General features: G+C 42.1%; 1 protein-coding gene across 1 annotated transcript; it reads right to left on the bottom strand.

The window, feature by feature from the left end:
• Window positions 1-2,562: 2,562 nt before the first annotated feature.
• On the bottom strand, window positions 2,563-21,410 carry LOC125357423 (utrophin-like). Its single transcript, XM_048354322.1, has 6 exons — window positions 21,195-21,410; window positions 11,740-11,890; window positions 10,335-10,510; window positions 7,760-7,895; window positions 5,823-5,972; window positions 2,563-2,999 (listed from the first exon to the last, which is right to left on the bottom strand). The coding sequence occupies exons 1-6, from the start codon at window positions 21,212-21,214 to the stop codon at window positions 2,847-2,849; spliced, it is 786 nt and encodes a 261-aa protein (XP_048210279.1). The 5' UTR covers window positions 21,215-21,410; the 3' UTR covers window positions 2,563-2,846.
• Between the last annotated feature and the right edge of the window lie 2,056 nt (window positions 21,411-23,466).

Here is a 23,466-nt window from a genome sequence, read left to right as displayed (position 1 = left end):
TGATTCAAAATGAGCCAGATCCTTGAAACTGTAAGTAAGGCTGCTCTTAACACCAACTCCAACAAATCATTGGGAACCAAGGCTTTTGTCTGAATTTCCAGTGGCATCTTTCCTTACCGCAAGACAATTGCTTCTTTAGTTGTGGAGAGATTGTTAAGTTTCTTCAAGGAAAAATTCTTCATAAAATGCTTATATTGGCAAATAAAATAATTAACCTGGACACATTCAATCTTCTGAGAGAGCTGGGAATATGGCCTAGTGGTAAAAGTGCTTGCCTTGTATACATGAAGCCCTGGGTTCGATTCCTCAGCACCACTTCTATAGAAAAAGCCAGAAGGGGCGTGTAGCTCAAGTGGTTGAGTGCTGGTCTTGAGCAAAAAAAAGCCAGGGACAGTGCCCAGGCCCTGAGTTCAAGCCCCAGGATTGGCAAAAAAAAAAAAAAATCTTCATAGAGTCTCAAGCATGAAAGTGAACAATAATAGTATCAACTCTCTCTATATGACTTCAAACTTCAAGTCCATTAATCAGTTTTACTGTAAAGCCATGATTTGGGAATAATCACTGTGGAATGCTTTTTAAAAATTCTTTTTCTTTTGAGTGAGTATGCCTTTATTTATTTTTTTTGTTAAATTTTTATTGTCAAACTGAGGTACAGAGAGGTTACACTTTCATACATTAGGCATTGGATACATTGCTTGTACTGTTTGTTACCTCCTCCCTCATTCCCCCCTCCCCCTCCCCCTTCCTCCCCCCCCCCATGAGTTGTTCAGTTCATTTATACCAAACAGTTTTGCAAGTATTGCTTTTGTAGTCGTTTGTCTTTTTTTACCCTGTGTCTCTCGATTTTGGTATTCCCTTTCTATTTCCTAGTTCTAATACCAGTATACACAGTTGCCAATGTACTCAGATAAGATACAGAGATAGTGCAGGTTCAACCACAGGAAGGGGATACAAGAGGATCATCAATAATAGAAGCTACGGTTTCACATCGCATGTTGAAAGTAATTACAACAGTGATATGACAGTCTTTTCCATAAGGTGGAGTTCATTTCACTTAGTATCATCTTATGTGTTCATAAGGGCTATTGGGCTCTTGTGATCCTCTGCTGTGACTAGCCTAAACCTGTGCTAATTATTCCTATGAAGGAGACCATAGAGTCCATGTTTCTTTGGGTCTAGCACAACAATGTTCATCGCAGCACAGTTTGTCATAGCTAAAATATGGAAACAACCCAGATGCCCCTCAGTAGATGAATGGATCAGGAAAATGTGGTACATATACACAATGGAATTTTATGCCTCTATCAGAAAGAATGACATTGCCCCATTCGTAAGGAAATGGAAGGACTTGGAAAAAATTATACTAAGTGAAGTGAGCCAGACCCAAATAAAGATTCTTTTTATTATTATCTTTAAGTTATTAGTTATTGCACAAAGGAGTTGCCATTTAACAAAGCAGTTTATTAATACAATTTTATCTTGATCAATATCACCCCTTTCAACATTCTCACCCATCCCTCCCTTCTTTCCCTCTTCTGAATGTTGTAGGATATACTTTGAATCCTTAACTGCATTCTCCCCTTCTCTCCTTCATTCGTTTTCCTCATTTCCACTGACTCCACCCCCATCCCTTTCAAGTACCTACTTCCTGGTGTTTTCTTTTGAGCTTGGGACTTTCCCTTCCTGAGGAATTACACTATTTGAGATTTCTCTTGAATCCACCATATCTCAGCCAATACATGTGTATACTTGCATACCACGCAGCATATTAACTTGTAAGTTTATAAGCTCATCTTACTTCCACAGGTAAGGAAAAACTCTCTGGGAATAACAGAATGTTTCAAAGGCAGGTGGAATAACTACAGGTTCCAACAAGTTAATATAAGCTGACTTATTTTAATTGATTCTATATTATGTTTTACTTCCTTTTCCTATTTTTTGAAAATTTTTTCTTGTTTACAGAAAAACATTTTTTAAAGATATTTATTTTCAACTTTAAATTTGAAGGGCATTGTTATTCAAACTTCGTTCTCTGAGGTTGAATTCTTAATTAGCATTTAATGTTAAGAATATCAAAATAGCCCAGATGGTATGAAAATGTTATCTGTTGTTTTGAGTATCTCCTTTGTTTCTCAATTATAAAATCATACTTGTACTAAATTATCTTATTTGGAATCTGCAGTCTAGTTAGCATACATCGTAAGCAAATCACCTGGAAAAAACACCAAGATAAATCACTCCTTCTTAGGCTGCTCTATCAAGTTTCTACTTCCCCCTTCACTGGACTTTTGTCATAAACTAAGATCAGGAGAAAACTGTTTCTTTTTCTCTACAACCAAAGGAGCAGTTTCTACCAGTGTAAAATTTCCCTAAGAGGCAAAATCTTTCTAAATGTGTACCTCCTAACTGCCTCCAAAGACTTCTCCCATCCAAGTACTAACCAGGCCCGACCCTGCTTAGCTTCCGAGATCAGATGAGATCGGGCGCGTTCAGGGTGGTATGGCCGTAGACTCCAAAGACTTCTAAAGTCTAATTAGCCCTTGTCTTTTCAGGCCTGATGAGCACCAACTGAAGCAAGCCAAAATAGCTGCTGACGTGGCACATGTTATTTGATGACATCAGGGGCTATACATCTCCATTCAATTCCTTCCAGATTCCCCACCCGCCTCTCCCCTTCCTTCAGCAAGACTCGTGGCTGGCCACCTGTCTCACCCAGGGAAAGATTAAGCCTCAACCATGATAGAAAACACCTCGTCAAGGGAGGGCAGCCAATGAAGTCTTGACTAAAAAAAGGTTCCTTTCCAATAATGAAAAGGAGAGGAATAAATCACAATTGCACACTGCTTTTAAATAATTTCTCGGACCTTATATATGAGGCTCACAGCATCATTTTTTTCTGTGTGAATCACCTGTGAAGGAATAAATGATACCTTACCAGCAATCCTTGTCTGAGAGATGGAGCAGGGCTCCTTCAGAAGGGCAGGGACTTCTCTGCATATCTACAGCATCAGAACAGAGACAGCAGAATGCTCTGTCAATAAACAGCATTGTACTTCCTCCCAAACACAGGTGTGATGCCCAGTCACAGCGCTGCCACTTTTTCTTTGTGTAATACTTCTGCTTCAATCGCCACCTTCCTTCCCACTGCAGGCTGGATCCAAGGCCGTTGGACATTGGACTTTTTCTCTGACTCCTACTTTCCCATGGTTTGACTTACCTTGTGGAATTTTCGAAGTTAAAGACATCTCCACAGATGGGATGTTTACAGATGCCCAAATCAGAATTCCTTTTCTCTATTTTCCCTGAATTCCCTTTCCTCAAGACTTCAACCAATCTTTCTCTATCCACTCTAAGAGGAACCCACCCATCTATGCAGAGTGGCTCTAAGGTCTTTCTTCTGCTTCAAGCATCAGAAGCCCTCTGTTATGCTCAAGCTATAATTTTTTATTGATTTTATTGTCAAAGTGATGTACAGAAGGGTTACAGTTTTACACGTGAGGCAGTGACTACAATTCTTACCAAACTTATTACCTCCTCCCTCATTTTCTCCCACCCTCCCCAATTCCGTCCCCACCCCCCATCCTGAGTTGTACAGTTGGTTTACAGAATATAGTTTTGTAAATATTGCTGGAAATATGGCCTAGTGTTAGAGTGCTTGCCTCCTAAGCTATAATTCTTATCAAAATGAAGCTTTAATTCCAGGAGTTCCATGCCCACAGAGACTCCCGGGATGTGGACTCCGCAAGCATTGCTCAACTCAACACAGACTGAACTCCTTCCAAGACCCCAATGAACTGTGTGCATTGTCTCCTCTAGACCCTGTCCCACACTGCTTCTTCTCCCTACAATGCCCTTTTCCTTCATTCTTCACCTGACCACTACCTAGGCATCCCTTACAAATTAGCCTGGAATGAATGAAAGGCCCAGATTAGTATTTTTCAGTGTTTATGTGGAACACTATAAGCAACTTAATTGTTCAATGATATTATAATCTATGCAAAGAAAATAGATTCGAAATAATCTAACACAGTACTTCCAAACTGACTGCCTCACCATTTTCTACAATGTCCACTGACATCCTTTGCGTTAAATAGTACGTGAGCTCTGGTGGAACCCGGTCATACTCAATCTGGGAATGACAGACACAGATGTCTGGAAAGTAGAGAGCAGTAGCAGATGAAGTCAGAGGTAACTGGAAGGCAGACCATGAGGGGCCTTATAAATCACAGCAAGGACTTGAGCTTTTACTCCAAATGAGATGGAAAATCATGAGGGGACTGTTTGAAGGAGTTTCTGGAGCTGGATTATGTTTTCACAAATCTCTTTGGCAGCTCTGTTGAGAACAGAGCATCAAAGGGCAAAAAAAGGGAGCAGTGAAGAGCGGACAGAAGCATCTGTAGTTATCAAGAGAAAAGTGATGGTGGCTTGAGGCCCATCAGTGGCTACAGGGGTAGTAAGATGTGCTCAAGTTTATGGTACATTTCAGACTTAAGAAAAGTGCAAAGAATGATACAGGCATCAATAATTACCAAACTCCTGCTCTATTTTACTTTACCATATGTAATCATCTATGCATTCACAACTACACTGTCCATCAAGTAAATGGGAAAAGATGAAGTTAGGGTCTCAAAAGTATTCCTACCGGTTTGGATTTTGGGGAAGAGGTTTCTTTTTGAGATAATTCACACATAAACCTTAACACTGACTCCAGGAAATAATTCTCACTCAGAGAGCTGGATCTATCTATCCATCCATCCATCCATCCATCCATCCATCCATCCATCTATCTAGTAAGACTCTGGATGACTTCCTTTGGTTGTTTGAGAGAAATTCTCCTATACAACTTAGGCTGGCTCCAAACTTCAGATCCTCTTGTCTCAGACTCCCAAGAGCTGGTTACAGGCATACTTATACACACTGCATACACCTACATTGATACACTGGAAAACAGAGAAAACGACCAACATAATTATCCATTCACATGAGATCCATGCAAATGGAAGCCAAGGACAGAGACACAGCTATTCAATGCCCCACACAGACCACATGCGTTCATATGGTATGTCCTAAAAGGCGAAAATAAAAATAAACCTGTGACTCCATCTACATTCTACCATTCAGACTGAAAACAACAACAAAGTAATAGTATGAAGGAAAGGATGGCATCTCAGTCTGCCATAACCGTGTCATTACTTTGCACTGGATCCTCCTAGGCATAGCCTAAGTGACTAAGGCCACTGAAAATAAACATATATGTGTGAAGCATCACTTGTAATGTCAGGAAGCTATTGTACAGTGTTTATTTTCAAAATATAAGTACTGGTATTTTATTGCCTAATTCCAATGTATTTTCATCATTTAATGTATTAAATAATATAGAAATCCCTTAGGTTGAAGGATTCTATTACAACTAAAAGCATTCCTTAACTTCTCTATGTCTCCATAAGAGATGGAAAGAAGTACCGTAAACATGAACAAGCATTGGTTTAAACAAAAAGAAGATTTAAGCCAGGCACTAGAGATCCACATCTGTAATCCTAGCTACTCACGAGGCTGAGATCTGAGGATGAGGATTAGATCACAAGCCTTGAGCACTACCCTGGGACAGTGCCCAGGCTCTGAGCTCAAGCCCCAAGACCAGCACAAAAAGAAATAGATAACTAGATGAATGAGTTCACTCATTCATTAGCAAAAACAAATTGGCATCAATAAAGTGGGCCCTCTCTGGAGAGACTTAAAGGTAAACAACAGCAAGATCACGCTTCTTTGATCACAAAATCACTAAATAAGAGAAATATGGTAGAGGAAGGCCACCTGCTCACCTTGTTCCACATGGTGTTTATGGTTCTTAAGCTTTCCGAAAGTTTCTCTCTTTCAGGTAAACTCAGACTTTCATCTGAGAGCACCTCCAGTTCCGTTCTGTTCAGCCACTTGAGCTTTTCCGCTTGGGCCTCCATTTCTTGGGTTAACTCCTTAAAAAGAGATCAAGAAGACAGGTGCAATTAGATGGTTATTCTCCCGGACAAGGCTGAAGCAGTATACTGGGAAACTTTGGGGAAAGTACTCCTTTATTTATTTTTAAAAATTTTTTATTGTCAAGGTGATGAACAGAGGGGTTACAGTTACATACGTGAGGTAGAACATTTCTTGTCAAACTTGTTACCTCCTCCCTCATTTTTCTCCCGCCTTCCCTCTTCCCCAATCCCCTCCCCTGCCAGGAGTTGTTCAGCTGTTTACAACGTATTGTCCTGTAAGTATCGTTGTTGAAAGTACTCCTTAAAATGTGAACCTTTAGCTTCTTAAATGAAAAATAAACTTGCAAGAAATCTGCACACATGTTCACCTGACCAGGCATAATGCCGTGAACACAAACATGTTCTATGCAAGCTCTATCTCTCAGCAGGATAATGTTATAGAATATTTAACATATTAGCATTCAGTTCCTAACTTTGTCTTGCTACCACCATTTCAACCCTCCTAAAATTATTTTTACAAATGAACATTTTTAAGTTAAAAAGGACATTAGACATTTGTACTTTTTTTTTTTTTTTTTTTTTTTTTTTTTGGCCAGTCCTGGGCCTTGGACTCAGGGCCTGAGCACTGTCCCTGGCTTCCTCCCACTCAAGGCTAGCACTCTGCCACTTGAGCCACAGCGCCGCCTCTGGCCGTTTTCTGTATATGTGGTGCTGGGGAATCGAACCTAGGGCCTCGTGTATCCGAGGCAGGCACTCTTGCCACTAGGCTATATCCCCAGCCCCGACATTCGTACATTTTGAGAACAAAACTTAATGAACCCTTTCCACATAATAGTTTCATCATTACTGAAAGTTCCTTTCCCCAAATATCTCAATTATACTCCTTCAGAAACCAAGTCTCTTATCAAATAAGTATTTTTCTCATGCAAACTTTTATACATGCATGTAAGTGTGTAAACACTTCTCTTTTCTTTGTCAGTTTGGAGTTTGAACTAGGGCTTGTCACTTAGCTTTCTAGCTCAAGGCTGGTAACTCTGAACCACTTAAGCCACACCTCTATTTCCTGCCTTTTGATGGTTGGTTAGAGATAAAGGTCTCTGGGGGTTTTCTGCCTGGGTTGGCTTCAAACCACTATCCTTAGACCTCAGCCTTCTGAGTAGCTAGGATTACAAACCTGAGCCAAGAGTGGCCAGCCACAACTTATTTTTTAAATACAAATGAAAGCTCATTATTCTTTTTCTGCAAATAGTTGTCAACCTTACAAAAATGCTTACAAATATAGCCTTTATAAATATGTAGATATAACTATGTAAGTTCATGCATTTTGTAGACTGCATACCTTCCCAGCTATAGGTAATTCTTGGTTAAAAATTTAAAAAAAATAATAAAACCTCATTACTAGAACCACGATTCTAAGCCTATAGGAAACTCAGTCCAATTGCAAAACTCAACTTATAATCAATACTTCTGTAAATTTAAATGCAAAAACTATACCTCCCAGTCTTATTATATCCCATAATTGTTAAATTGATATAAAACATTTTTTTAAAAACACTCTGCTCTAATAATGAGACCTCAATGACAAGTATTTTTTTAATGTGAGTAGAACTTTATCTCTGGAAGATCAAATTTTCTGCTCTTTAAACAACAACAAAATCTTCTTTCTAATTTAGCACCATGAGGTCACATTTCTCTTCCTTTCCTTCTTCAGTCTTGCAATACTGTATTCTTAAGTGAGCTCTTATTTCAGAAGGCATGAAAAATGAGATAAATTGGCCACTTACTTTTAATTCTGCCAAGTTTGCGCCTGGCTCGGTGTTTGATTTCTTTTGCACAGTAGTCTCAGCCTTGTTTAACCAACAGATAATCTCGTCCATCCTCTTCCGGTATTCCATCACCTGCTGACTTTCTTCTTTCAGCCTAAAAGGACAAATTGTGGGAAACCGTCCAGAGAAATTACATAATGAAGCAGAATACTACATATTGGCTTGGGAAATCCTAATTAAATAACCCCCAATAATATCTAGTAATATTATATGTATATTACAATTAATATTAATAGGAAGATAAGTATTTGCCTTACTAAATATCTGCAAGTACCATATTTCTAAATAATTCTGAGGGGCTGGGGATATAGCCTAGTGGCAAGAGTGCCTGCCTCGGATACACGAGGCCCTAGGTTCGATTCCCCAGCACCACATATACAGAAAACGGCCAGAAGCGGTGCTGTGGCTCAAGTGGAAGAGTGCTAGCCTTGAGCGGGAAGAAGCCAGGGACAGTGCTCAGGCCCTGAGTCCAAGGCCCAGGACTGGCCAAAAAAATAAATAAATAAATAAATAAATAAATAAATAAATACATAAATAATTCTGAGAATAACAGGAACTTTTCCTTACATAAGTTTTAAAACAATGGAACTATTTATCTATTCATCATAGTAAAAGGCATAAGATTTGTACAGTCTGAAGAGAAACCAGAGAGCCATGTTCATTGCAGCATTATTTACCATTGCTAAAATATGAAACCAACCCAGATGGCCCCTCAGTAATGAATGGATCACTGAGATTACACATCACCCCAGTAAGACTGTCCATTATCAAGAAAACTAATTATAGCAAATTCTGGAGGGGATGTGTCCCAAAGCGAACCCTACTACACTGATGCTGGGAGTGTAAACTGGTTCAAGCACTCTGGAAAGCAGTATGGAGGTTCCTCAAAAGGCTAAATACAGAGCTCCCCTATGACTCAGCAGCTCCACTTTTGAGCATCTACCCAAAAGACTATAAGCAAGACTACACTAAAGCCACCAGCCCAACTATGTTCATTACAGCACAATCTGCCATCACTAAAATAAGGAACCAACTCAGATGCCCCTCAGTGGATGAGTGGATCATGGAAATGTGGTACATATACACAATGGAATTCTATGCCTCTATCAGAAAGAATGACACTGTTCTATTCATAAGGAAATGGAAGGACTTGGAAAAAAATTATACTAAGTGAGCCAGACCCAAAGAAACATAGACTCTATGGTTTCTCTCACTGGGAATAATTAGTACACATCTAGGATAGTCCTAGCAGAAGATCACAATAGCTCAAGAGCTATGCCCGTATGAACAAATAAGATGATGCTAAGCGAAATGAACTATAAGTTATGGAAACAAATGGTTTATCATTGTTCTTATTTTCAACATACCATGTGAAATTATGGCATTTTCTTTTGTCTTTCTTTCCCATAGTCTTACCCCTGATATCACTGTAACTGATTTTAGTACCCTAGATATTGTATATACATGTATTGGAACTAGGGAAGGGAAAAGGAATACCAAAATTGAGAGACAAAAGACAAAAAGACAAATCAATGCAATATCAATACTTACAAAGCTATATGGTGTAAATCAACTGTACAACTCGTGGTGGGGAGAGGAAAATAGGGGGGGCAGGGAGAAATATGAGGAAAGAGGTAACAAATTGGATAAGAAATGTACGCACTGCTTTACGTATGAAACTGTAACCTCTCTATACATCACTTTGACAACAAAGAAATAAATAAAAAGAAATGTAAAATAAAAAAGAAGAAAATGTAGTATATATACACAAAGCATTCCATGCTTCCATCAGAAAGAATGACATGGCCCCCATTCATAAAGAAATGAAAAGACTTGGAAAAAAATCATATTAAGTGAAGTGAGACAGACACAAAGAAACAGAGATTCCATGGTTTCCCTCACTGGCAATAATTACTAGTTGCCTAGGACAGGCCTAGCAGAGGATCACAACAGCTCAAAAACTATGCATATATGATCTTATAAGATGATGCTAAGTGAAAGGAATTCCAAGATGTGGAAACAAGGGATCTTTTTATTGTTGCTGTTATTCCTAATGTACCACACGAATTTTTTTTCTTTTTTCTTTCCTATGTATTTTCCTGTATTTGGTTTTGGTACCCTGGGTATTGTATATATGTTTATCTGAATTAGGGAGGGGAACATCAAAATAGTGAGACAAAGGAGAAAGGGTGAACCAATCAATAGTGATACTCACAAGACAACATGTGTGAAATTAACAACTCGGGGGGGGGGGGGACGAGGGGTGTTGAAATGAGGCAGAGAGAAACAATGTACTCACTACCTTATATATGTAACTATAACCCCTCTGTACATCACCTTGACAATAAATTAAATTTAAAAATAAATAAATAAAAGTTACATAGGAATTTGCCAAGTGCCAGTGGCTCACCCCTCTAATCCTAGCTACTCAGGAAGATGAGATCTAAGGATTGCAGTTCAAAGCCAGTCAGGGGAGGGGTTGCCCAGACATCTGTCCATCCCTCTGCCTGAAGGCAGCAGCCAGAAGCATTACCTGGGCTGCCGGTCCTTCACCTCTGCAAGGACGGAGCTCCAGCACCAGTTCACGGTTGCCACCTTGTCCTGCAGGAAGCTTCCACTCCCAGGGGAGGACGTCTGCACAAAGCTGTCCCAGATGCGGTTGATGGCTGCCAGGCTGTGCTGGTGGCTGCTGATGCCCTCTTCTAGGTCCTGTTACAGACAGCACACAAGCTAGCATTCATTCCCACTACCAGTTACCCTGTGCTTCAATGATCATCCCACCCAATATGGTAGCTTCCAACTGAGGTGTTTCAGAAGCGAATTCCCGTGTGGATATGCTCACGTCCACAAAAAAAGCATTTTCAAGCAACTTAATTACATTTCAAGGAACATGGAGAATGAAATGTATCTGGAAATGGAACCCACTCTCGTGAATATCATCAGGCAAAAACACTGTGAAATGAGCCAGCCTAATAACATAAAACAAATATCAGCTGTTCACAGCCAAGCGAGAGCACCAATCACATTTGATTAAAGGGAACTGCTCATCCTCTTCTAAACAAATGCTTAAAATGAGCACAGCAACAACAACAACACACAAAAGCAACAAAATCATTTACTACCCTATACTTTTATGACCTACTGTACATAAATAAACCTCATAGTGCATCTTGTGGTACTGCTACTCTGTACTGTCAATTTTTAATCTAACAGCTTACAGGGGTATTTAAAGTCAAATGTAAGCATTTATTGGTAACTGCTAAAATATTGTCAAAAGCCTTAACATGTTTATGAGAAAAAAATAAAAGCTTTCTCTTTAATGCTCATGAAATCTTCTATAGAAAACAAACTCTCCAGCTACATAAAAGGAAATTATCTTAACGGGGTAAAATTGAAATTTTGTTTGATTTCTACCACTATTTTGAGAACTAACTTTGCTATTATATTCCAGTTTCCCAAGATGGAGGGAGATTCACAGACACAGCTGCCCTCTGGTAGCTCAAGAATAATTTACATTTATGATAAGTATCAAGAAAACAAAGGAAAATGAGATGCCAATGTGCTTAAGCTTAAGGACAGAAAACAAGATAAGATATGCATATATCTTTCTATCTTTGAGTACAACACTTTACCAATGTCATTCTAAAAATAAACGTTCCAAAAAAAAATAGTTTTCTAAGCATATTTTATCTCATAGTTTCCACTACAGGGAAAGAGTGTGTGTTTGTGTATATCTGTGGGGGGGGGGGTGTGGGTGTGTGGGTGTATTTTAAAATCCTGATCATGATAGTACATCAGAGTTTTTTTCTGAAAGTTGTTACACTGGCAACTAGAACTGGGGCAAAAAGTCAAAATCACGCATGAAAAAGAAATGGATATATCTGGTTCCTCCTTCTGCAGTCTGCCTCTCGGCCCCATGCAGACAGCGGTCTCCTCACCCGCTGATGGGCACGGGCTTTCTCCACGTCCAGGCTGCCGTCCGGGGCATAAGTCTCAGCCAGTAACTCCTCAGCCTCCCGTATCCAGACCGTGAGGTCAGCCATGTCACGATGGAACCGTTTCCACTCGTCTATGGCCCTATCAAAATAACTAGAGGATAAGAAACAAGATCAGATAGGCTCCTCAACTTTCTAGAAATGTCTAGCACCACATTTTCTTAAAAAGAAATGCAAATCTTATTCACACCGAAGGTCCCCAGATGAGCAAATTCAGAGCTCATTGCTCTACAAGACCAATGTTCACAGTGAGTTCCAGACAAGAACTCCTTTTTGGGAAACACACATCATGCATCATGGCAAGAGAGGAAAACACTCTGCACAACCCTAACCTTCACACCACAATGTACACACCACCCGCCCCACACACAGAGGAAGCCCAAATACTATGTAATACAAAATATGATCCATTATTCCACTCGCTTACAAATAAAATACATTATTACATTGCTAAGAAATTTAGTTTTAAGTTAGCAAAGCCCAAAGACTGAAAAACTTGAAAAAAAAAATTATGTTCCATTCCCTCTCTGTAATGAATTGAATCCCTGCCCACAAAAATTCATCTGTGAAAGGCCAGCCCTGCTTTGGTGACTACATCTCCACAGATGACTTTTAAAAAGGTAATTAAAATCCAATAAAGTCATGAAGATGAGTTCTAAATCAGAAAGATGAGGGGACCTTCTAGGGAAAAGGAGGGAGAGAGGTCAGAGATGGTGTTTTAATGGAAAGATATAGAAACATAGCGGCCATCCGTGTGGCAGTGAGAGCTGCCTCCTACCCCTGCTTAGTTTCCAGAATAGAAGAAAAGAATGAAGGCAAGTCATACCCATACATCTTGTCATGGTAAGCAGACTGAATGAAGATGATTTAGATCCTGAATGCTCAAGGGTTCTGAGTGCAACAAGGACAGAAGAGGAAAGCTGTATTTGCAAAGCACACATCAGAAAACAGGACAAAGAGTGACTCGGATTTCGAAGAAGAGATATAGCTCTAGTGATTGTCATATTCAGAATACCCAGAATAAGCTGAAAAAAAAGAAAAGCTTTGTGGATTAGGACTCTCAAGAAATCTCCTTGTATTTTTCTGTTGCATTGTTGTTGTTGTTGTTGTTGTTGTTTAGGGTGGTAGAGTTAGGAGAGAATTAAGAGATCTTGGCAATTTTAACACCATTAAGAAAATTCATGACATTAAATATTCTGTATGTCAAGAGCATCCTTACAAAAATCAAAAGATACACACAAAGATGTGAACACAAATGTAATAAACAAAATTTGAAATAGTTAATATTCTTAAATAATACAAAAGGTTTTGCAAAAATAAGCAGTAGTAGTATGCTTTTTAAAATGTGAAAAACTGTCTGGCACTGGTGGCTCCCACCTGCAATTGTCTTTACTCAGGAGGCTGAGATCAGAGGATCATAATTCAATCCCAGCCCAAGCCAAAAGTCCATGATACTCTTGTCTCCAGTTAAAAACACCAAAAAGCTGGAAAGTGGAGCTGTGGCTGGAAGTGGTAGAGTGCTAGCTTGAGCAAAAAAGGTTAGAAACAGCATCTAGACCCTGAGTTCAAGACACAGGATGGGGGCTGGGGATATGGCCTAGTGGCAAGAGAGCCTGCCTCATATACATGAGGCCCTGGGTTCGATTCCCCAGCACCACATATACAGAAAACGGCCGGAAGTGGCGCTGTGGCTCAAGTGGCAGAGTGCTAGCCTTGAGCAAAAGGAAGCCAGGGACAGTGCTCAGGCCCTGAGTCCAAGGCCCAGGACTGGCCAAAAAAAAAACAAAAAACAAAACAAGACACAGGATGGACACACACACACACACACACACACACACACACACAGTGCAAAAATGCAGAAAATACAAATCTCTAAATATTCAGTGTCACTGATTAATAAAAGAAAAAAAGTAAAAGTAAAACTGAGATGCAGGCTGAGTGCAAAGGCTCCCACCAGAAATCCTAGCTATTTCAGAAACAAGGAATCCAAAGGATCATAGTTCAAGGCCATCAAATCCATCTCAGTGAATATGCCAGGCCTAATGCCACGTGCCTGTGATCCCAGTTGTGTGGAAAGCAGGAGATACGAGGACAGTCATCTGATCGCAGCCCTGGGCACAATACCAGACCCTACCTGAAAAATAACTAAAGCATAAATGGGCTGGGAGTGAAGGTCAAAACATAAAGCAGCTACCTAGCCAAGTTAAAAGCTCTGAGTTCAAACCCTAGTGCTTCATCAAGAAAGGGAGAGGGAAAGGAAGAAGGGATGGGGGAAGAAGAGGAGGAGAAGGAAGAGAGGAGATATAATTTATCACTATAAAAGTAACAAAGATTTAAAAGCATATTAATCTCTCAATGATAGTCAGGTTTCAAAATGGATGCTTTCAAATACTGATGGCAAGAGTCCAGAAGCAATTTCATGATGCAATCCACAGCCTTAAAATATTATCATTTTTAAAGAAAATTATCTTCATTCCCAATAACCAAGTCTAGCAAGACATAAGTATCGGATCAATTCTCTAAAGGGGCAAAGAGATGACTAAATCTACACAAAGCAATAAAGGTTCTAGCTCTTCAATGACTGGATAGTTCTGTGAAATATAGAGCCTGTTTCTGTTTTTAAATATGATGACTAGTTTTTTTTTAATCTGTGACATTTTCCAAAGTATGGATCTAGGTTAAATCTCCTCTTACATACAGTTTTTTGTGTTTTTTTTCTTTTTTATCATTATTTTTTATTAAACTTTTTATTGTCAAAATAATGTACAGAGAAGTTACAGTTTCATACATAAGACATTGAGTACATTTCTTACCAAACTTATTACCTCCTCCATTTTTCTCCTACCTTTCCCCTTCCCTGGTTACCTCCCCAAGGAAAGGTTTTGAATATAATTCTCATAGTAAAAGGTTGAGTCAATAAAAAGGAAAGGTTAACAATAGAGGTGAAATCAGATAGTGTGACAAGCAAGGGACCTAAGGCAGAAGGGGAAAGACAAAATGGAAGGATTAGTCTCAGACAAGCTCAGACTGAAAGTGAAATAAGTGAAGGGTAAGGATGGTGATAATTATGTACATGTATGGAGTAATGATGGGGAACACGAGTCTCGAGAGCAGAGTCTGTCACATCTGTCTTTGGGCTGCTAGCGCATAATGCATGTCTGCTGGCAGCAAGCATGCGGAAAGCACCTGCTCGGTGGATTAAGGCCATGCCCGCTGACCTCCACCAAGATCAGGTTGAATCATTGAAGAAAGTAAGAAGAAAATAGAATAAGAGGTCAAGGAGAAAACTCATGGTAGAGAGAATAGATTCCACTGGCACACACATGACCATGTTCTTGTCAGACAACTGGTCGCAGTATTGAGAAAGATTGAACACTTCCTCACTATAAAAAGAAAACAGTGGGTACTGAGCTACTGGCAGATGGCTTGACTTTCTCTTTTTTTTTTAATTTAAATTTTATTGTCAAGGTGATGTACAGAGGAATTACAGTTACATAAATCAGTTCATGAGTACATTTCCTTTTGAGTTGTGTCACTTTTCCCTCATCTTCTCCAAGTTTTTCTCCTCCAGTCCACCCCTACTCCCTCCATTTGTGTAATTTATTTCCTACCTAGTGTCTAGTGACACTAGACACTATCGCTACTGAAATGGTTCACCCTTTGCCCCACCATTTCACTGCTTCCCCTTCCCCTGTCCAAATCAGATAAACGTATACAAGTAAAAAGAGTACAGAAATAATGAAAAAAAAAAGTGACAAAAGGGAATAAGCCAAGGGTGGGGAGAGGGAGGCGGTGGGGAGAATCATCTGTTTTATGGCACTTGATCTCTTAGGAGTTAAGATACAGAAAGACTTGTGGGGGCACTAGAATTCACAAAGGTACCAGAGATGATTTTGGATTTCAGCTTAGATTTCTTTCCTATTTTTTCTTGTTTTCCTTTATGTCTTACTATCATCATGGCAGCTGTTCCTTCTCTTGTCTGACTAATGGGCCTTTATGCAAAGTCTTTGGCAGTGACCAAGATGGAAGCAATGGGAAGTGCCCCATGGCTCACAGACATCTCTATTTCATGGCCCATCTTACCAAATCTCACAGTTCTACACACCATCTTTATGCCAATTGTTCCTACATTGATGAATCAAACTGGTTCTTTTACTAGAACTTTGAGCTCCTAATCAACTACTTATTTAGCAGCTTAAATGGGTGCTTAATAGTCCCACTGGCATTCTATGTCTCTAGCTTTATCATCTTCTTATCTTTCTCAACACAGTTAATGGTGACTGCATTCTTTCAGTTAACAAAGTAGGCCCAAAACCCTAGAGTTTTTCTGGTGCCATCAGCCCTATCAGTCGTGCTTTCAACACATATTTAGACATTAACTGTGCACCTCAGGACCTCCAACTGCTGCTTTCCCATACATTTTTCTGTAGGTATTCTGTAATAATTTCCTACCGGTTTTCCTGTTTCTTTTCTTGTCCCTATGATAATCTAACACCAGTCATGAAAAGCTCATGGGCAGCTAAGTTAGACAATGAGATTTTGGTCCTCTTGCCCTCCTGCGGTCCCATTTCATTCTAAGTGACAGCTGAACTCTACCAGGCCTTGGTGGCTCACATCTATAATCCTAGCTACCCGGGAGGCTGAGATCTGAGAATTACAGTTCAAAGCCAGCCCAGGCAGGAAAGCTCCTGACACTCTCATCTCCAATGAACTACCAAAAAGCCAGGAATGGAGTTGTGCTTCAAATGCTACAATGTTAGCCTTGAAGGAAAAAGTTAAGGGACAACATCCAGGACTGGAGTTCAAGCTCCAGTACTTGCCAGGGAGGGGAAAGAAAGGGGAAGAGAGATGAAGGGCAAGAGATGAGTGATACAATGCAAGTCTAGTATATACATGCATAAAACCATCACAATGAAACTGTCATAACCCGCCAGGCAGGGGAATTCTGGAACCTGCTGTGTCATGGCCTAGGACATAGAAGGGGGCGTGGCATTAAGCTACTTCAGGTGCAAGGAAGGAGCCCCCGGGGCCTGGGGTAAGGAGAAGCAAGGGCCCGGGGCACAGAACAAGAGAACCCGGGCCCCAGGGACAGAAGGAGTGAGGGCCCGGGGGCACAAGAGAAGAGAACCCGGGCCCCAGGGAGAAGGAGTGAGGGCCCGGGGGCACAAGAGAAGAGAACCCGGGCCCCAGGGAGAAGGAGTGAGGGCCCGGGGGCACAAGAGAAGAGAACCCGGGCCCCAGGGACAGAAAGAGTGAGGGCCCGGGGGCACGAGAGAAGAGAACCCGGGCCCCAGGGACAGAAGGAGTGAGGGCCCGGGGGCACAAGAGAAGAGAACCCGGGCCCCAGGGAGAAGAAGTGAGGGCCCGGGGGCACAAGAGAAGAGAACCCGGGCCCCAGGGAGAAGAAGTGAGGGCCCGGGGGCAGAGGAGAAGAGAACCCGGGCCCCAGGGAGAAGGAGTGAGGGCCCGGGGGCAGAGGAGAAGAGAACCCGGGCCCCAGGGAGAAGGAGTGAGGGCCCGGGGGCAGAGGAGAAGAGAACCCGGGCCCCAGGGAGAAGGAGTGAGGGCCCGGGGGCACAGGAGAAGAGAACCCGGGCCCCAGGGAGAAGAAGTGAGGGCCCGGGGGCACAAGAGAAGAGAACCCGGGCCCCAGGGAGAAGGAGTGAGGGCCCGGGGGCACAAGAGAAGAGAACCCGGGCCCCAGGGAGAGAAGGAGTGAGGGCCTGGGGGCACAAGAGAAGAGAACCCGGGCCCCAGGGAGAGAAGGAGTGAGGGCCCGGGGGCACAAGAGAAGAGAACCCGGGCCCCAGGGAGAGAAGAAGTGAGGGCCCGGGGGCACAAGAGAAGAGAACCCGGGCCCCAGGGAGAAGAAGTGAGGGCCCGGGGGCAGAGGAGAAGAGAACCCGGGCCCCAGGGAGAAGGAGTGAGGGCCCGGGGGCAGAGGAGAAGAGAACCCGGGCCCCAGGGAGAAGAAGTGAGGGCCCGGGGGCATAAGAGAAGAGAACCCGGGCCCCAGGGAGAAGAAGTGAGGGCCCGGGGGCAGAGGAGAAGAGAACCCGGGCCCCAGGGAGAAGGAGTGAGGGCCCGGGGGCAGAGGAGAAGAGAACCCGGGCCCCAGGGAGAAGGAGTGAGGGCCCGGGGGCACAAGAGAAGAGAACCCGGGCCCCAGGGAGAGAAGGAGTGAGGGCCCGGGGGCAGAGGAGAAGAGAACCCGGGCCCCAGCGACAGAAGGAGTGAGGGCCCGGGAAACAGGAGAAGACCGGGGCCCGGAGGACAGGAAGGTCAGAGCCCCCAACAAATGCACACTGCTGGGGTGCCCCGGCCCGTGCACCTAAGCATGCCGGCCCTGCCCGGGAACAGGAAGGCCAGAGCCCGGGTCTGCAAAGATTCGGAGAACCCGATCCCAGGCCTACAGACTGGAGAGCCCCAGCCCTGGCCTGGGGGCAGGCGCGGCCTCGCCTGGGGTTAGAAGGTGAATCAAGCAGAAAGCCACACGATGCCAGGGGAGAGCAGCGAAGGAACCCAGCCGGCCTGAACAAGAGCAGAGATTAACCAGGAGCCAGTGGAGGAGCGGGCTGGAGAACACTACACGCAGCAGGTGAAGGAGAGGAAGAGCGGGACGGAGACCACCAAAAGCAGACGAAGCAGCGGAGGAGAGGAGGAGCGGAGGAGAGGAGGAGCGGAGGAGCCAAACAGATAGACAGTGGAAGGAGCGGAGGAGAGGAGGAGCCGGACGGATAGACAGTGGAAGGAGCGGAGGAGAGGGGGAGCAGAGGAGCCGAACGGATAGACAGTGGAAGGAGCGGAGGAGAGGAGGAGCGGAGGAGAGGAGGAGAGGAGGAGAGGAGGAGCGGAGGAGAGGAGGAGCGGAACGGATAGACAGTGGAAGGAGCGGAGGAGAGGAGGAGCCGAACGGATAGACAGTGGAAGGAGCGGAGGAGAGAAGGAGCGGAGGAGAGGAGGAGCGGAGGAGCGGAGGAGAGGAGGAGCGGAGGAGAGGAGGAGCCGAACGGATACAGTGGAAGGAGCGGAGGAGAGAAGGAGCGGAGGAGAGGAAGAGCGGAGGAGCCGAACGGATAGACAGTGGAAGGAGCGGAGGAGAGGAGGAGCGGAGGAGAGGAGGAGCGGAGGAGAGGAGGAGCGGAGGAGAGGAGGAGCGGAGGAGCCCAACGGATAGACAGTGGAAGGAGCAGAGGAGAGGAGGAGCGGGACAGCGACCGGATCATCACAGACTGTAGAAGGAGCGGAGGAGTGAACACCACCCACCACTCAGCCGGCGGATGACCAGGGCGGGGAACACCAATAATCCGCCGGCAGAGGAACGGGTCCCCCCCCTTCACCCCCACCCCCCCAGCACAGGACCACCAAGCAGCACCCTCAGGAGCAGCAGGGTGCTGACACCACCTCACTGTGCCTGATAGCCAAACCCTGGGGGCGGGGGAGACCAAGCGGCCACAGAGAGGAGCTGCTGGCCCGCGGAGAGGAGCGGATCCCCCTCCTGACAATAAACCATCCCTTTGTTTAGCTACACCTGGATGTCTGCCTGGTTCCTGGCATGGTCTAGTATAGTCTAACAGTCAGGACATAAGGGTTAGGTTTTGCGCTGTACCATCTAGTGTGGAAGTCCAATGATAGAAGTTCATCTTGAATGGTGAAAGGGTTGTTTGAAATTGACAACTGACAGGGGAGGCTCATTCTGATATCAATAGGTCATGGTGGTGATTTAGCACTTAAGAATTCTCTATCTCACTACTTGGGTCAGCAATTTCTTTTTGGTCTTCTCTCCCTTATGCATACACAAAAGCAGGGCACCAATGGCTCACACCTGGAATCCTAGCTACTCAGGAGGCTGAGATCTGAGGATTGAGGTTCAAAGCCAGACTGGGCAGGAAAGTTTATGATGCTCTTAATTCAATTGACCACCAAAAAGTTGGAAGTGGAGCTGTGGCCCAAGTGGTAGAGTGCCAACCTTGAGCAAGAAAAGCTAAGAGACAGCACCTAAGACTTGAGTTCAAGCCCCAGGAACAGAAATAAAATAAGTTAACTTGACATTAGGATTTAAAAATATAAAAAAATCCCTAACATTATCATTAATCTTAGATTTAAAGATAAAGACAGGAAAAAACCAAATGCCAAACAAGCATCATAATCAAATACCCAAATATTCTGCTATGAAGAATTATTTTCAAAAATCAAACTCAAATTTTATTTAGAATGGTTATTTAGAATGGTTAATTGCTTAAGCATAAATTATTTTAAAAGAAATGTATATGTCTGTAAGAACTTGCTGCTGTTGGTGTCTGTGTGTGTGTGTGTGTGTGTGTGTGTGTGTGTGTGTGTGTTGGTCCTTGTGAAGTTTGAAGAAAGGAGAATGGAAAGGAAGGGAGGGAGGGAGGGAGGGAGGGAGGGAGGGAGGGAAGGAGAGAAGGCAGGCAAGCAAGATCAACCATCAAACTGCCTGCCCAAGCTGTTGAACCAATTAATAGCTTTAAGCAAGTTAACTTTCTGTGCTTCAGCCCCCTCCTCTGCAATAAAGGAAAAATAATGATCTACTTGATAAGGTACGTGTGAAGATCAATGGCTCACAAACAAAGCTAGAAGTTCCTCAGATACAGAAAAGCTTTAAGTAGAAGCTGTAACATGAGTCACAACCTAGGAAAAAATTTCTTCCCCGTTTAAGTTACTAAATTCAGCACTGCAGTGTGCATTACATAGAGTTTTTTATTAGGTTATTTGATATCTTATTTCTACTCCTGGCCAAAAAAAAAAAATCTTACCAGTTTTTCATTCCACGCCTCCATAATTCAAAATCTGGTAAGAAGGCTCAAACATAGTCTATTAACTAGAAAGTGATAAATAAGGATCTAATTGTAAATGGATTTCAGTTATGTTAGTTGACTCTGTTTTTCATCCACATGAATCAGGTATGGAAAAGTGATCATTAATGAAAATCCTTTTTAATTTTTTAAAGAAAACAGAAATGAGTTGAGGTCCTAAAACTTAGGGTACTCCCACAGTATTGATATTATGTTGTAGGCCAGGAACCAATGATTGACACTTGTAATCCTAGCAACTCCAGAAGCTGAGTTTTGAGGACCAATATAAGTCAGTGTGGGGAGGAATATCCATGAGATTCTTATCTCTAATGAACCAGCAAAAGACCAGAAATGGAGCTATGGGTCAAGTGGTAGAGCACTAGCCTTGAGCAAAAAAAACCTAAGAGAAAGAATCATGGCCCTATGTTTAAGCCCTTGTACTGGCACAAGGTATTAACCAAGTAGATAACAAAGATATGAACTGGATTTTCAGCTATCTTCATGTACACATGAACCTGTCCATGGACCGTGGACTTGTAGGCATAGTTTGGAAAATAAACTGTAAATTGAATTCACACATACCTTCTACGGTCACTGTACATTCTATTAATTCTGTCCCACTCTGCATTCAGCTGTGAGAGCAAATCCCTGATCTGGATGGCTTCGGGTCCAGAGGCCTCTACAATAACGTCGGGCTGCTTTTCATGAATGACCGCAATCTGCTCTCCAAGTCTGTCCAGTCGGTCTTTGATATTCTAAGGACATATTGTCACACATTAACAAAATCAAGCAATGCAAAAAAAAAAAAAAAAGAATCACAGAGAACCAAAATTATTTTATTGTTTTACATCCACTTAAAATAATAACAAAACCAATTAGTATTGCTCAAGAAAACTGGAAACCCTATCTTGACCAAAGTATGAGAGTGCTGTAATAGTATTTGCAAGGGAAGAAAAAATTCTCGAAGATGTTCCAAGTGGCTTTTGGACAAAATACAGGACAAGCAGCAATAACAACTGGAGGGAAGGGGTGACATTGTCCAAAAAGAAATGTACTCTTTTTCCTGACTAATGTAACTGTAACCCCTTTGTACATCACCTCTATAGGAACCGTTTTAAAATTAAATTTTTTTTTAAAGAGCTTCAATAACAATCTATGAAGTAGTTGGGTGTCAGGGCACATACCTGTAATCCCAGCAACTCGGGAGGCTGAGACAGAATGATCAGGAGTTCAAAGCCAGCCTGGACAACACAGTGAGACCGTATCTTAAAAAAAAATGCCTGAAGTCTCCATTGTTGCAAATAATTAATAACTGTGTATACATAAAGCCCTATATCCACTTTTTTTGAGCTTCTTTTGCTCAAGGCTAGTGTTCTACCACGAGCCACAGCACCTCTTCCAGCTTTCTTTGAGCACTTTATTGGAGATAAGAGTCTCACAGACTTTTTCTGCCCCACCTGGCTTTGAATCGTGATCCTCAGATCTCAGCCTCCTGAGCAGATAGGATTAAAGGCATGAGTATCATTTAACGACTTCGTCTACAGTATTTTTGTTGCAACAGGTTTACACCAACAAGAAAGCTATAAATGAGAAATTCTCAAAATTAACATTGAAAACATACTTATTAAAATTTTATTTTGTGTTTTCCTGAAGGTAACCTATTTAAAATAAAAAACAGAAAACTGAAATATTGATTACTGATTCAAATATGATGATTCTGCTTTACCTGAATGACTGCTTGGTAGTCTTAGCAGTGCACCGCCATACCTGGCTTTTATTAGTCAGGAACTGAGTTCCAAGAGCAACAAAGACTGAACGACAGAATAGACACGTAGTTGGTCAAGTTCCTATTTAGATCACATTTGCTATCTGCATGTTGACCAAGGTTTGTTGAAAGGACAGTCCAGAATCAAGAGCTGAAAATCAGCTTGTGAAGGGCAAGTCTATAAGGATAGTTGAGTAAATAATCAGGGGCATTTTTTTTTGTAAGAATACACCAGTTTCATCAATGCTATTTTTAGATATTTCAGGTGATAACTACAGATCACGGTTTAAACACATCAGATTCAACAAGTCCTAAGAATTTCAAGAGTAGTCCAGTGAATCTGAAAGAATGAGTACATACCTGCTTGACTTTGCTCCTAATTCTGGAAATTCTTTTCATCCATATAGATTTAATATGTTAACCTATAATGTAGATCTCCTAGGTTCTCCCCAGTGGTGTCAAGAATAATTTTCTAAATAAAAATGGAATCAAATTAAATTTAACAGGTAAACCAAACTTAAAGTTTCAAATTAAAATTAAGAAACTTTTATTTTTCTAAAAGTAAAACTAGCATCCACTCTTCTCAAATGATTTTCATGAGACAAATTAAATTACAATTAATTCCTCATTGGTGTTGAGAAAGAAAACCCATCTGCAGAGTAGTCACTGATGGATTGAATCTTGAAAAGTCCATCTGTAAAATGGATTTAGACACAGGATTATATGTTCCCACATTACATGTAAGAAGCATCCTGATGCTCAGTTGTTGACATAGTGTTTCTAAGAAGTAAATTTATGCTTAAAATAATATGCTGTAGGACTCTTGGAAAGCAAAGAGGACAGAAGTAGTGCCCTGACGAGGAAGTGAGTTTCTCGGAGTAATGCAAATATGTCTAGAGAAAATTGGCTGACAAGTAATTGATATCAAAATGCCGAGATGAACTTTCCAGTAAGATTAAAAGAAATTGACTTGTTCTAATCAAACAAAATCAATTAGCTTTATTTCAGTATATTATATTGCTACAATTGGTTGATACTCCAACCTGAAGCTTATCACTACATCAAGCAATTCCATTCTTCTAGTAGTCT

This window comes from Perognathus longimembris, chromosome 9 (genome assembly GCF_023159225.1).
Source record: "Perognathus longimembris pacificus isolate PPM17 chromosome 9, ASM2315922v1, whole genome shotgun sequence".
Classification (NCBI taxonomy): domain Eukaryota; kingdom Metazoa; phylum Chordata; class Mammalia; order Rodentia; family Heteromyidae; genus Perognathus; species Perognathus longimembris.
This window is presented reverse-complemented; position numbering and strand designations above follow the sequence as displayed.